The sequence below is a fragment of the Ovis canadensis genome, chromosome 19 (genome assembly GCF_042477335.2).
Source record: "Ovis canadensis isolate MfBH-ARS-UI-01 breed Bighorn chromosome 19, ARS-UI_OviCan_v2, whole genome shotgun sequence".
Taxonomy (NCBI): Eukaryota; Metazoa; Chordata; class Mammalia; order Artiodactyla; family Bovidae; genus Ovis; species Ovis canadensis.
Genome location: NC_091263.1, coordinates 73,330,741 through 73,344,721, shown reverse-complemented (window position 1 = coordinate 73,344,721; position 13,981 = coordinate 73,330,741). Strand labels below are relative to the sequence as shown.

Sequence of the window (13,981 nt, the reverse complement as noted above, 5' to 3'; positions counted from 1 at the left end):
TAAAAAGCACAGACATCACTTTGCCCACAAAGGTCCGTAGAGTCAGAGCTGTGGTTTTCTCCAGTGGTCAGGTACGGATGTGAGAGTTGGACCATAAAGAAGGATGAGCACCAAAGGATTGATACTTTCAAGTTGCGGAGCTGGAAAAGACTCTCAAGAGTCCCCTGGATTGCAACAAGATCAAACCAGTCAATCCTAAAGGAAATCAACCCTGAATATTCATTGGAAAGACTGATGCTGAAGCTCCAATACTTCAGCCACCTGATGAGAAGAGCCAACTCACTGGAAAAGACCCTGATGCTAGGAAAGATTGAAATCAAGAGGAGAAGTGGGCGACAGGGGATGAGATAGTTAGACAGCATCACAGACTGAATGGACGTGAATTTGAGCAAACTCCAGGAGGCAGTGAAGGACAGGGAAGCCTGGCGTGCCGCAGTCCATGGGGTTGCAAAGAGTTGGACACGACTGAGCGGCTGAGCAACAGAAAAGAGAGCAACTAGGTGGTTCAGCCCCTAGTGCAGACTCCAGAAACCAGCCTTCAGCCCAGACACCAGCAGGAGAGTGAGCAGAGGGGAGCACGTGGCGACGGGGCAGAAGGCTGCCAGCAGGCCAAGCCGCACAAGCCCCACGAGGCAGCCAGGCCCGTGTCACGGGGTGAGAAAGCAAGGCTCAGACAGTGGAGGCGACACACCCAAGCCACGCGGCTGGGAAGAGTCAGGCTCTGTGCAACCTGGAGGCCTGGGCGCTGGGCCGCACGGCTTCACACGAGGCAGAGGCAGGTCTCAGTAACAGTTTGGTGAGTGAATAAAGGAACACAGGAAGTGAGATGTGGCCGCCCCTGAGGCTGCACACGTCTCTCCAGAGAACAAGCCCCCGGGGGCCTGGGAGCCTGTGTGTCCACTGGTGTCTCGTGCTTGGAGGATGGCCATGCCCGGCACGTGGTTGGTACAGTGCACAAGCTTTGGCCCTGGGCGTGGGTTGCACACGCTCAACTCAGGTACAGCCAGGGCAGACAGAAGGCACCAGGCCACGTCCCCCACACGATCACCGCCAGCTTCTCCTCACGCAGTGGGAACAGCCAGATACTCTAAGGCCGGACCAATTAATTCTTTAAGAGCCGTAACGACCTTTAAACTCGTTACCGTTTGCTTTTGAGGACGAGCGACCAATCCGACTCAACAGCCTCTGCACAGACACACACAGTCCAGGGGACCCGGGCCACCCCCAAGTCCATGACCCCTGTGTGGTTGCCCTGCCTCTGGGCTCATTACCAGGTGGATTTTCCACACGTCATGACAATGCAGAGGAAATTTACAGAAGAGGAAGGAAGAAAACCCAGCAGGTCCCAGGTGGGGGGAAGAGCCGGGCGCTGACCCGGGTGACCGTGCTTCTGGCGGAGGCCAGGGTGGCCAGCCCGGCGAGGGCTCCCAGACCCACTGGGAGGGCCTCAGGCCCGTCCGTGAAGCAGCGGCACCATCTCCTGTCACGGCCGGGGAAACTGAGGCTCACAGGATATGGAAACTTGCGTGACCTCACAGAGCTGAGCTAGGGTTTGCAATCAAGGCTGTCTGCCTCCCTGAGCCCCTCTTTCCTAATGCCCTGAGCTGCCCTGGACTCTTGGATTCGCCGGGCAAACCGCAATCCCACGTTCCACAAAGCCCAGCCAGGTAACACCCGCACACACTTGCACCCGGAGCTCCTGGGGCCCAGTTCAGACTCCTCGAGAAAGACCTATTTGTCCAGCCTCACACCATCTGACTGTGCAGCCGGCAGCCCTGTCCGTGTTTCTGAACCAAAGCTGTGTAAATATTAGCACAACCAGCTCAGAGTCCGACTTCCCTGAGCGAAGCCCCGAGGACAGCAGCGGGGCGGGCAGGGACCCTGCGCAGGCCGCCATCAGAACACGTGGGTTTACTCTGGGCTCGCCCTGGAAGACTCTGGTCAGGACCCTGGCCCCCCTGCCTCACTGTGTCGGTGTAGAAAGGGAGGGCGGGAGAGGCTTAGAGCACAGAGCACCCAAGACAGGTTCCCGGCGTGCTGCTGGCCGGGGGTGGTCACGGCCATTCCAGGACGGGTGGTCTTGGACCTGTTACACACTGGGGGTGTCCTGAGGCCTCTGGAGCCTGCTGAGTCCTCTCTGGGCCACCGGGAAGGACTCTAGGTCAGGGGCAAGCTGGCTAAGCCTCCCCAGGCCAGGGCAAAGCTGACCCTCTCCCACCCTCCCCCTGGGCACTCAGCAGCAAATGGGTCCCACCTGCTCAGAGGCCGAGGAGCAGCTGCTCGTCACCAGCTCTGACCACAAATGGGCCCCAGCGGGCCTCCCTGCAGCTGGAGGATTCAGACTGGCTGCGCGGAGGGCCTGCCAGTGAGAAGGGACACGGGACCGGGAGACATGCAGGAGAGGTGGCGTGGGCATCCCAGCAGGAAGGGCGAGGCTGAACAAGTCCTCGCGGACAGACAGACCCCTCAGGACAACAACTCTGAGCTGTGCTCACGGCTGTGTCCCCTGGCCTGTGGTCCCACAAAGACAGTGGCTCCGGGCTGTGCTCAATGACCCAGAGCAGGGCCTGTACGCGGCCGGCACTCAAACTGCAGAGCTGTGACCACAGGACCCTCAGCCCCAGCGTGCTGCCCGGCGACACGGGGACGTGGGACAGCAAGGAGAGCGCTGCAGGCGAGTGCGGGGCGGACAGCTGTGCGCGGCAGCACGTGCAGGGTGTGAATATCACAGGCCGCCCCCCTTCTTGGACTCTGCTGCCAGCGACTCCAGACAGCTGGCCCTGCAGCTGCAGCCGGCCTGGCCTCCGCCCCAGACGCATGGAGCGATGGGTCCTTGGGAACCGCACCCCCACAACCCCACGTGGAGCCTCCAGCCCAGGGACTGGAGGGGAGGGGGCGGGGACGGGGTGGGGGGGGCGGGGACGGGGTGGGGGGGGCGGGACATATGTGCATTCTCAGTGCAACTGCCAGACACAAGCTGCAGAATTTCTGAACTCAGAGATCAGACGGCTGCAGGTGGGTCCCCCCTCCCAGGAGGCCTGACACAAGCCAGGACCGTTTGTCAACAAATCCCCTCCGCCCCCCAGCCCTGCTCCTCAAGGGGCCTGCAGACAGCTCGGGGGCAGCTGTGCTGGCGGGCAGAGCGAAGAAATCAATATTCCCAGCACACACACACACTCTCCCCCTCTCTCCATAAACACAGGCCCGCAGACGCTCAGCCAGCCACCAACCCACAGGCCCCCAGAGCAGAGCAGGGATAGTCTCTGGGACACACACTCATCCCCTCTGACTCCATCGCTGACCACACCATGCACACGTCGACAGACAACCCCAACCCCGTGGCTCAGTCACGGCCACGCAGAACCCCACCTCCGGGCTCCAGCCGCTCCGGCGCACGCCCAGGTGCCCCGGCCAGAGCGCCCCCGCGCACCTGCGCAGCCCCCCGCGCTCTCCCCCGGGGTCTGCCCGACACAGGCCCCGGCCCGGCAGCAGCAGGCCTGCAGCCAGGCGCGGCACAGACGCCCGCTGGCCGCACTTCCCCCGCCAGCACCGGACACCCACTCCCAGCGGTCCCTCGCGGCACTCGCCCGCGCGGGCTCCCGGCCGACGGTCACGGGGGCGCGCGAGCTCACCCCGCCCCGCGTTCCCGGGCCCCGGGGCCCCGCACGCCCGCGCGCACCCTCCCGGCCCGGCCCTCACCCGCTGTCCAGCTCCAGCTCCAGCAGGGACTGCGTCCGCTCCGAGTTGCAGTGCAGGCACCACATGGCGGCCGCGGCGGGAGCCGGCGGGGCCGGGCGCGCGGGACCCGGGCCGACACCCGACCGCCCGCGCCCGGCCTGCCCGCCACGCGACCAGCTCGGGTCGCCCGGCCCAGCGCCCGCAGGTCCCCGCCGCTCCCGGCCCCAAGTCCGAGCCCCAGGCCGGCAGAGCCCGCCCCGCCGCCGCCCGCCAGGCGCAGCGCTAGGCCGGGCCGGAGGAATGCGGCCGGGGCGCGGGAGGGGCCGCAGGGGGCGGGGCCGTGGGGGAGGGGCGGGGCGGGGCCGCGGGGGAGGGGCGAGGCGGCGCGCCGGGGCGGGACCCGCTCTCAGGGGGCGGGGCCGCGGGGGCGGGGAGAGGGGCGGGGCCCGTGTGCCAGGGGCGGGGCCGCGGGAGGAGGGACGAGACCCTCGCGCCGGGGGCGAGGGCGGGCCCGCTCTCAGGGGGCGGGGCAGCAGGGGCGGGGCGAGGCCGCACGGGGCGTGGAGATGAGCGGGACCCGCTCCGGGGGCGGGGCCTGAGCAGGGGCGGGATTCGCCCGCGGCAGCATTCCCCGCCCTAGCCATGGGCCCTCCCCTGGGAGGACTACTCCAAGACCGAGCCCCCTCGCAGACATATGTCCCTCCTGAGCGTGTGAGCACAACAGATACAAAATCCCCAAACCAGCCAACTGTAGCCTACTATGCCAACGGCGCCAAGCCCTGCCAATCCTGACTCTGGCCTCGGTTTATGAAACGGGGCTCGCGCTTTCCCAGATGGTGTGGCTCTCGGCTCTAACGCCCCTGCCCCAGAGACAGGGAGTGGGTGCCCCCACTCGAGTCTGAGGACACCCTTTGGGGGGCTTTCTGGTGAGGATCTGATGGAAGCAGCTTCTTTCTCCCTAAGCCCTCCAGAACCTCTGCCCTCCCCCCACCCACAGAACAACGTCCAGACCCCCAGGCAAGCTTAAAGTGATACTAACTAGCATTTTAGAGGTTTTTACTGATATTTGGTCCTCAGTTACAACACTGTGATGCAGTTACTACTGGTCCCGCTTGTCAAAAGGGGAAACTGAGGCTCAGTTTAACTGGGTTAATGAAGAGGCTCTCCCTCCCCCTCGTGGCTTTCTCTTCCACGAGCAGTCGGGGCACCTCGTTCTCAGCTGCATGTCTCTGTATTCTCTGTCCTTGGGCGCCTTGAAGGCAGGCATCTGCACTTGTGGAATGCTCAGATGTGGTTGGGAGACTCCTCAAGCTGACAGAGGGGATCAGAGCCCCGCCTCTCCAGGTACATCTCCTGGAGGGCTGGGCAGCTGGCAGTCAGCAGGGGGCGGAAGCCGTGGGAAGCCCCACACGCAGGCGCTTCTTCACGTGCCCTTTTGAATCTTTCATTTGCAGGGAGGCCAGTGGGGAGCATTATTCCCAGATGGGGACCTGGGACGGGTGAGGAACAGTGAAGGAGGAGGACTGGGCTGGCTCAGCCTGCAGCTTGGCAAGGGACAGGCCCCAGGGCCGGTTTAGTACCCCAGCGCTTCCGGGCAAGAGGCTGGGCAGGAACGCACAGCCCATTTCCACACCCCTCCTCTTCACTTCTGACGTTTTCTTTGATACATTAAAAATAAATGAAGACAGAATGGGAGAAACTGTTTTCAAATTATGCATCTAATAAGGTCTAGTATGTGAAAAAGCTGGCTTGAAACTCAACATTCAAAAGACTACCATCATGGCATCCAATCCTATCACTTCATAGCCAATAGAAGGGGGAAAAGTGGAAGCAGTGGCAGATTTTATTTTCTTGGAATTCAAAATCACTGCAGACTGTGACTGCAGCCGTGAAGTTAAAAGACGCCTGCTCCCTGGAAGAAAAGCTGTGACAAACCTAGAGAGCATGTTACAAAGCAGAGACATCACTTTGCTGACAAAGGTCCACACAGTCAGAGCTAAGCGTTTTCCAGCAGTCACGTAGAGATGTGAGGGTCGGACCATAAAGAAGGCTGAGCGCCGAAGAATTATGCTTTCCAACTATAGTGCTGGAAAAGACTCTTGAGAGTCCCTTGGACTGTAGGAGATCAAACCAGTCAATCCTAAAGGAAATCAACCCTGAATATTCATTGGAAGGACTGATGCTGAAACTGAAGCTTCAATAATTTGGCCACCTAATGGGAAGAGCCGACTCACTGGAAAAGACGCTGATGCTGGGAAAGATTGAAGGCAAAAGGAGAAGGGTAGGCAGAGGATGAGATGGTAGACAGCATCACCGACTCAGTGAACAATGAATTCATTTGTTCAATAAATTTGAGCAAACTTAGGGAGACAGTGGAGGACAGAGGAGCCTGGCGGGCTGCAGTCCACGGGGTCACAAAGAGTCGGACATGACTCGGCGACTGAACACCACCAGCAGCAATCCATGTCAGATAAAGGATGCTTACAACTCGGCAACACAATGGCAAATAGCCCAGTTTAACAAACGGGCAAAGGGGATTTCCCTGGTGGTGCAGTGGGTAAGAATCCGCCTGCCAATACAGGAGACACAGGTTCAATCCCTGGTCCAGGAAGATTTCACACGCCTCCTGGCAACCGAGCCCGTAAAGCCTGCAAGCTGCAGCCACTGAGCCTGTGTGCGGAGGGTCTGTGCTCCGCAACAGGAGACGCCGCCTCAGTGAGAAGTCTGCACACCACAGAGGAGCCCCCATGCGCCGCAGCAAGAGAAAGCCCACACATCAGCTGTGAGGACCCAGGGCAGCCAAATAAATAGATGAGAATTGTTAACAGCGGGCAAAGGATCCAAACAGGTATTTCTCCAGAGAAGCTATATGAACGGCCAATAAGCACACGAAAAGAGGCTCAGCATCACTGATCATTAGGGGAATGTGAATCGGAACCACAGTGAGGTGTATCACCTGACCACCCGACCACCACCAGGGGCCCCGCCACCCAGGGCTCTGGAGGAAGACCTTCCACGGCAGCCTGGCTGGGGGTGGGGAGATGGGCGGGGACACAGTCGGCAGGGTTGAAATAGTCCTGTTGGGGACGGGGGTGGAGAATTCCCACCCCAGCCTGGCCTGCCCTCTAAAAATAGGCTGTAATAAACGGGGCCAAGAGAGTTCCCCTCAGCTGTGGAGCGCTCCAGACACGGCTCAAAACCCGGATTCTCCAAGGATTCCAGGCGCTTCTGCAGGCCCAGGGCCTCGCCGCCCGCCAAGAGTCTTGGCGACAGAGTTCCGGCTGGGGTTTGGGGCGAGGGCATTGGATTTCCCTGTAAGCACTTGGACTGCAGAGGATGGAGTCCCGGGAAACCAGACGCCTCTTCGTTCTCTTACTTTCCCTTCCTGCAGACGGTGCCTTTTGCTCCTGCTCTCTGTCAACTGCCTCACAGATTAATAATTCAAGGAATCGTGAGGCGAGTGAGAGCAGTTCCAGCCTGGAGAGGTGGAGAAAGCCAATTTTTCTGCGGAGTGGAAATGACCAGCCCAGGCAAGAAATCTTATGCATGCTGTCTGGGCCAAGTGTTTAGGCTTCTGAGCCTCTGTTTCCTCAACTGTAAAGGGAGGCTCATCACCCACCTCTCCCCTGGCTAATTAATTCACCTTGCCCTTTCGTTTAATTTAGCAGATACACGTTAGTGCTTACTCCATGCCTGTGCTTTGAGGCACAGTTGGGGAGACACTGCCCTGTGTATGATGTTATGATAGTGTGGAGACAGTAGCTTGTCACTCTGCCCGACAAGAGGCTCCAAAGATGAAGGGACATTTAGGCTGGGGCCTTGAGGGGTGGGTAGGAGCCCGCCTACAAGGCGAGAAAGGAATGAAGCTGTTTCGTCCTAAGCTTCGGTGCTGATCTGCTTACCTTGGCCGCTGTCACACGCCCACCCACAACTTGACTTCACCCCCTCCCTGGGCTTCTGACAGTCCCCCCCGCCCCGCCATCTTCCACAGCCTTCCTGCTCTCCTTTGGCCCGACCTGTGGCACCTACACCCCCAAAGGCGGGCCTTCACAGTCCCTCTCCCACAGACCTCCTCCTGCACTGTCTGGTCTGGCTCCAGTCTCCAGCAACACCCTCCACGGTGCTGGCTCACAGCTAGGATTTGGGTTTCAGCTTTTGACGCGACCTCCCCCAGAAACTCACCCAGACTTGCCCGCCATCAAAGTCAGAAACTCCCCTTTCACGCTGTCCCATTCCCCTGCCCCTGCTCTCCCATCACAGCCAAGAGCTGTGCTGTCCTTCCAGGCAGAGCTGGGCCCGCGTCCTTCTCTATGGCATTCCCTGTGCCTGCTGTGGGCCTGGAACACTGAGGTGCTCAGCTGAACAAGTCAAAGGCAGATTTAGGCCTGGGAGGCAGGTCTCGCCCCCTGTCTGCTTTTTTAAATAAAGTTTTATTGGAACGCAGTCACACTCACTCAGTTCTGTACTGCCTATGGATACTTTTGTGTCACAGCAAAGCTGAAAGAGACTTATCACGGCTTGCAAGCCTCAAGTGGCTCTCCGTCATTTTCCCGGCGATGGGCTCAGATGTGGCCATTGCTGCACATAACTGGCCTGCTTTCAGACACCTGTCACCACGCCAGAGGAATTTTAAGTCCAACCAGGAAAAAACTCACTGGGACTTGGGTTGGCCAAGGCCAGACCCCGACGGTGAGATGAAAGCGGCCTTAATGTGAACACACCCTAGAACCTGAGAGCCAGAAGGGGCCCTGGTGACTGGGTACTGCTGCCCACTGTTCAGACGAGGGACCCGAGTCCCCAGGTCAGTGTGGGGTGCAGCCACGAACTGGGCATCTTTTCCTTAGCGCCTCCTTCGCAGTGCTCTGGCAAAGGGCGCCCCTGACAGAGGGAACCGTCATGGTTGGAGGTATCAGGAGCGCTTAAATGGACAATAAACGTTGGATGCAGCTGCTATGACGCCAACAGGTGACACGTGGGTGATAGATCCTGTAAGGGCCTGGGAGAGCTCCTCAGGAGGCTGCAGACAGCAGAGCCACACGGTTGGGACCCAGGGGCAAGGAAGAGGAACCCCCACACCAGGAAAGGCTCGCTCCACGGAGCGGCCCCGTGATGCCCAGCGGTGCTCGGTGACGGATGGAGTGCACAAGACAGCCAGCAGCGGTCACTTCCTCCAAGAAGCCCTCCGAGCCTGGGTCCCCGGAGCACTTGCCTCCCCCACCAGCCCCTGGCACAGCAGATGTTGGTTTGCTGTGGAAGTAAAGGAAGATGGCAGTGGTGGCCACAGGTGAGAACACGCCCACTGCATCCCTCCCCGGGCTGGCTGCTCCTGGGGGCACACCCTCTCCCTGTCCCTCCGCTGAGTCCAGCCAGGTGATACGGACTGCTTGTCCTGCAGCCCTGGAGACAGGGTCCATGGGCAAAAGGCCTATGGCTACCACATGCTGCAGCCACCTGGGTTAGGAGTCTGTTCAAGTGGACGGGAAATGGCCATTTGCCGGATTTCCTGCAGATTCGAGGGGCCTGACAATATCAGGAAGAAAATTAGAACCAAGAAGTGGAACTGCCTTCACCAGTGACGGGCTTTTCCCTGACCCCCGTCAGCGCCAGAATGACACTGCTCGCCACCCTCTCCCCGCCAGGTGCCCCGCCAGCCCCAGGACACGATCACTGGCGCCCCCCACCACAGCCCGTCATGCTCAGCCCTCCCCTCCTGGCTGGTGGCGCAAGGACGCCAGGTCCTCGGGAGCGGGGGGTGTGACCCACGACATTTGCACCGAGTCCCTCCCCTGGGGACAAGCTCTAGGAAACGCTCCGGTCTGTCCAGGACTGGCCTGAGTCCACTCTGTGCCTGAGAACAGCCCAGGCCACCCCCAGAGAAAGCACAGCCTCATTCTCCCCATCCTGTCTGCGTGCGTACGTGCTAAGTCACTTCAGTCATGTCCGACTCTTTATAACAGTCTGGACTGTAGCTCGCCAGACTCCTCTGTCTGTGGGATTCTCCAGACAAGATTATTGGAGTGGGTTGCCATGCCCTTCTCCGTGGGATCTTCCCAACCCAGGGATTGAACCCCTGGCAGCTGTGACTCCTGCATCACAGGAGGATTTTTCATCTCTGAGCCACTGGGGAAGGCCCTCCATCTGGTCTAATCCCCGTTAAAGTCCATCTCCGCCTGGTTATCTGGCTCAGCTACTTGCTCCCTGGTTTACTGCCCCTCCTCCACAGGAATGACGTGTCACCAGGGTGTCCCCAGCTTCTGGAAGGTGCCTGGTGGGCAGTAGGTGCTCAGGAAATCTGTGATGAGCTGAAGGGTCGTGTTGAACCGGGTTCACTCTGGTTCAGGGCCAGCACAAGGCCAGTCTGGTCCTGTTTGATCTCAGCCAATGCCCCTCTTCACATGAAACTGACCTTCAGAAAAACTGATTCTCATAACCAGGGGGATTCTCATAACTTAAGGAACCTGTGAGCTAAAGTGACTCTAAAAAGAGGAATCCCCGGGGGCAAAGCGAACGACCGTTCCTGACGTATGTGGGTTTCTCTCCCGGTAGCTGCGCTTCCCTGGGGGCCAGCTGCACCAAGCGGGTAGAGGGGGGTGGTGAGGCCTTGCCCTGCGAGGCCCACCCTGCTGGCAGCATGGATTCTTATCCGTTGCATCCACTTGGCCACCAAGGGCCAGCCAAGCAAGCCCCAGCGGCCCTCTGTTTTAATGAATAGATGTGTTCAATTATTACAACAGCAAGTGCTCCGATGCCTGGTTTGCAAACGGACGCCACTAAGTGCTCCCCAAACGACAGCCTCTCTTAAGTGGGCTGAACATTCCCCGCTGCGATCTGCTTTATGCTGTTGATTTATCCCACCCCTTCCCTGGTCCTTGGGTTTCCCCTGTGGCTCAGCTGGTAAAGAATCCGCCCGCAATGTGGGAGACCTGGGTTCGATCCCTGGGTTGGGAAGATCCCCTGGAGAAGGGAACGGCTGCCCACTGCAGTGTTCTGGCCTGGAGAATCCCGTGGACTGTATAGTCTGTGGGGTCCCAAAGAGCTGGACACGGCTGAGCGGCCTGCACTTTCACTGGTCCCAGCGGGAAGAAGACGCCGTCCAGCTTGACCCGACCCGGGTCCACGGACTCAGAGTCAGCGGGCATAGGGCAGGTGTGATGTCTGAGTCGCTAGTTGAATAAACTGATAACTGGGCACAGGTGCCTTCCTGAATGTGGGCAGTGAGTGCCCGCCAGGCACAGGCCGGGCGCCACAGAGGGTCTGAGACACAACAGACGTGGGCCCTGCCCTCGGGAAGTTGGGTGGCAGGGGGCTAGAAGGAAGCAACCCACACTGGTTGGTGCCAGCCCAGTTTCCACACACGTGTTCCCACGATCTCGATACTTGCCCGACAAGGCGGGCTCACATCTGTTTCTCACGGAGGCCCCAAAGCCCAGAGAAGGTGTAATTTGTGCAAAGACACACAGCCTGCTAATGACGGCGCTGAGCTGAGAACCCAGGGACGCTGACACTCAGCCTGCGACTTGCCCTCCACCAGTGAGAGACTCAAGAGTGCGGTCCCGGCAGCAGCAGCTGCAGTCCTGGGGGGAATTCCGAGCGATGCGCATTCTCACCCTGCAGCAATCTAAGGACCCCCGCGCTGCTCCAGGGGACCAAGGTGGGTGATCAGTGCAGTCACGCGATCCGCCTGGCGCAGGGGCGGGAACGACTGTGGGCGGAGGGACGGCCATCGGGGAGGGCTTCCTGGAGCAGGTGGAGCCTGGACTGGGATCTGCGGCACAGATGGGAGCTCCCTGCAGGGCGCTCCAGGCACAGGAACGGCCTATAAGGGCGCATGAAGTGTGGGGCTGGGTGAGCTGTGAGGAATGAGGCTGGAGCACAGGGCAGGGGCTTCATTTTATAGAAGGGTGTTGGAGGGGCGGGGGAGCCGGCAGAAGTGGCCTGGATTTATGCCCAGGTTAGTTTTCCAAGCAACCACACGGCACCTGTGTGCCAATTACTTAATCGTATTCTGTATATCAGCACACATTATATCTGCTCCATCAGTGAAAAGTCATTCCTGCCGAGCATATATTGAATGTTGTCAGAAAAGTAAATCACCAAACCAAACACTGTTATAAAACCTTGCTCAGAGCTTGTTATCAGCAGAAGGCCTGTGCTTGAGGCTCGCTCTGTCTTTGTTTAAAACAGAGATTAAAAGTATAGAAAATCCATGTTACAGACGGCAGCTATAAAACAGAAGGATGCTTGCTGTATTCTGATGCGGAATGAGATACAAGATATATTGTGAGGACGGGGAAAACACACACACAGAGACACACACACACACTCTGATAGACATGTCTCTGGATGATGATTACCTCGGGGGTGGGGAGGGGGGTGCTCACTGTCCGTCTTGCAGCCTTTTTTATATACTAGTTCCTATAAAGTATATTACTTCCTATAAAAGAAGGCCCTGTAGTTAAGCATTTTTGGAGTGATAAAGAGGCGTGAAAGAGACATGCGGTGTGATGTGTGATCTGTAATCTAATCAGAGGGGCTGAAAGAGCCTGGAGGGGAACAGCTTTCTCCTGGGGCAGGGTACATCTGTCAGTTCCACGTCACCGAATGCAGCATACGTGGCTCACCTGGAATCGTTCCACGCCCACCTGTGGCCTGCGTCTCACACTAACAGAAACCCAGGGATCTGAGAATATACTCTGCAGCAAGAAATAACACTGAGATGAGGTCACGGCCCCGCAGGCCGGGGAGGGCGGCCTGGTTGCGGGGCGGGGGGGGGGGACGGGAGGCGGGGTTCCAGGGCCAGGGTCCCCTCCTCCGGGGATGTGGGCCTCCCGGCATCCTGAACAGAGGACAGGCCCAGGGAGCACCTTGGGCACCGAGGCCAAGGGCCTGCCGCTGGATGCCGCGCTCTCTGAGCCGGTTATCGAGCCCCGTTACTTAGTCCAAGTAAGGAAACCGGGACACGGAGGGCTTCGCGGCTGGCAGCCCCTGAGCCGGTCGGCGCAGAGCCGGGATTCTAGCCTGGGGATCCAAGTGTGAAAAGTCTCGGGCTGCAGATAGAACCTGAGCCCACAACAGAGGAGTCGAGCTCGAGGCTCAGCTCGGGTCCCCCGGGGACTCTCGGAGCACAGCCACCCTGAGCATCTCTTAGGAAGCACGACCCACAGAAAGCTCTGGCCTCGCTGGTAATTTCCATCAACGACGGTAACGTCTGTGTAAACAGCACAGATATCAAGGTTTGGAAACCCCTGGAGTGTCAGAAACGCAATTTATAATTGCAAGCACACAGCAATTTGTCCCCTTTCAGGCACGTATGCAGTAATTATCGCCCTGGTGAAGGGTGACCACACGCAGCGCAGCGCGGGGACCTCTCCCGGGACTCCTCCTTCCCCTCCCGCGGTGCCCCGTCCTGGGGGCTCCCAGGGGGCCTCTCCTGGGGCTTGGCCCTGCCCGTGGGCACCCAAGCACGGACAGTGATGGCCCAAGTGTGAGCGATCCCGCCCTGCAACGCAGCCCCCGGCCGGAAGGACACGTCTTCGCTGAACGCACACGGGCTGCCCTGTGCTCCCAGCCCACTGCCGGGAGCGGGGACCCCGGGGTAGGGGGGGCAGAGGAAGCACGCCAGGCCTGCAGGCCTCCTGGGGGCCCCGGACCGGCTGGACCAACAGTCCCTGGGCACTCTGCGCCAGCGCCCACCCGCCCGCCTGCGAGGGGCGTCTCGTCACCCGCACCACACTGGCCGGGGCGGGGGAGCGGGGGTCTGCACCCCAGCGCGCCCCTGCAGGGGCTGGTCTCGCCCAGCTGTCCCCTGTTTGGGCTGGGTGGCAAATTTAGATCGGCTTAAAACGTCAGCTCAGGTCACAGCTGATGATGGTCCCGGAGGGATGAAAGACGGAGAGCCGGCAACTGCGGGCGGGGGCCCTGAATTGGCGGCCTGACCGGTGCCGCCCCGACGCCACCGGTCCCGCGCGGGGCCTCGCAGGGCGAGCCCACCCGCCGCCGCCGAGCGGCCAGCGCCCCCTGCCGTCCCTCTGGAGAACTGCACCCTGGCCCTCCAGCCTCAAGCGGACTGCACAGCGTGGTGCCCACAGGGGCAGCTGAGCCCACCTCCGGACACCCCGCTAAGCTTCCCCTTCAGATCTCTCCTTCCTGCACCACCGAACACAACCTACCCCCCCGCCCCCCCCCCGCCCCGTCACACAGCGGGGGGGGGGGGCGGGGGCCTGGGTCAGGAAGCACAGCCAGGACTCAAACCCAACGTCCCTGACGTTTCAGTCTGAGTCACTGATCTAAGGAGGCTGAAACC

At 60.0% G+C, this 13,981-nt stretch overlaps 1 protein-coding gene across 9 annotated transcripts in view; it reads right to left on the bottom strand.

Moving 5' to 3' along the window:
* IQSEC1 (IQ motif and Sec7 domain ArfGEF 1) overlaps positions 1 to 13,981 on the bottom strand; it is a 138,348-nt gene that overhangs the window by 48,356 nt on the left and 76,011 nt on the right. Inside the window, exon 1 of one of the 9 annotated variants that reach the window (XM_069562215.1) lies at positions 3,700 to 3,966. The exons of 6 other annotated variants lie outside the window; for them this stretch is intronic. In XM_069562215.1, the coding sequence (XP_069418316.1) occupies positions 3,700 to 3,764 (65 nt within the window). In that variant the 5' untranslated portion in view covers positions 3,765 to 3,966. Of the gene's footprint in view, positions 1 to 3,699; positions 3,967 to 13,981 lie in introns of those variants that run through there. 2 more of the 9 variants (XM_069562212.1, XM_069562217.1) reach the window with 2 other exon arrangements.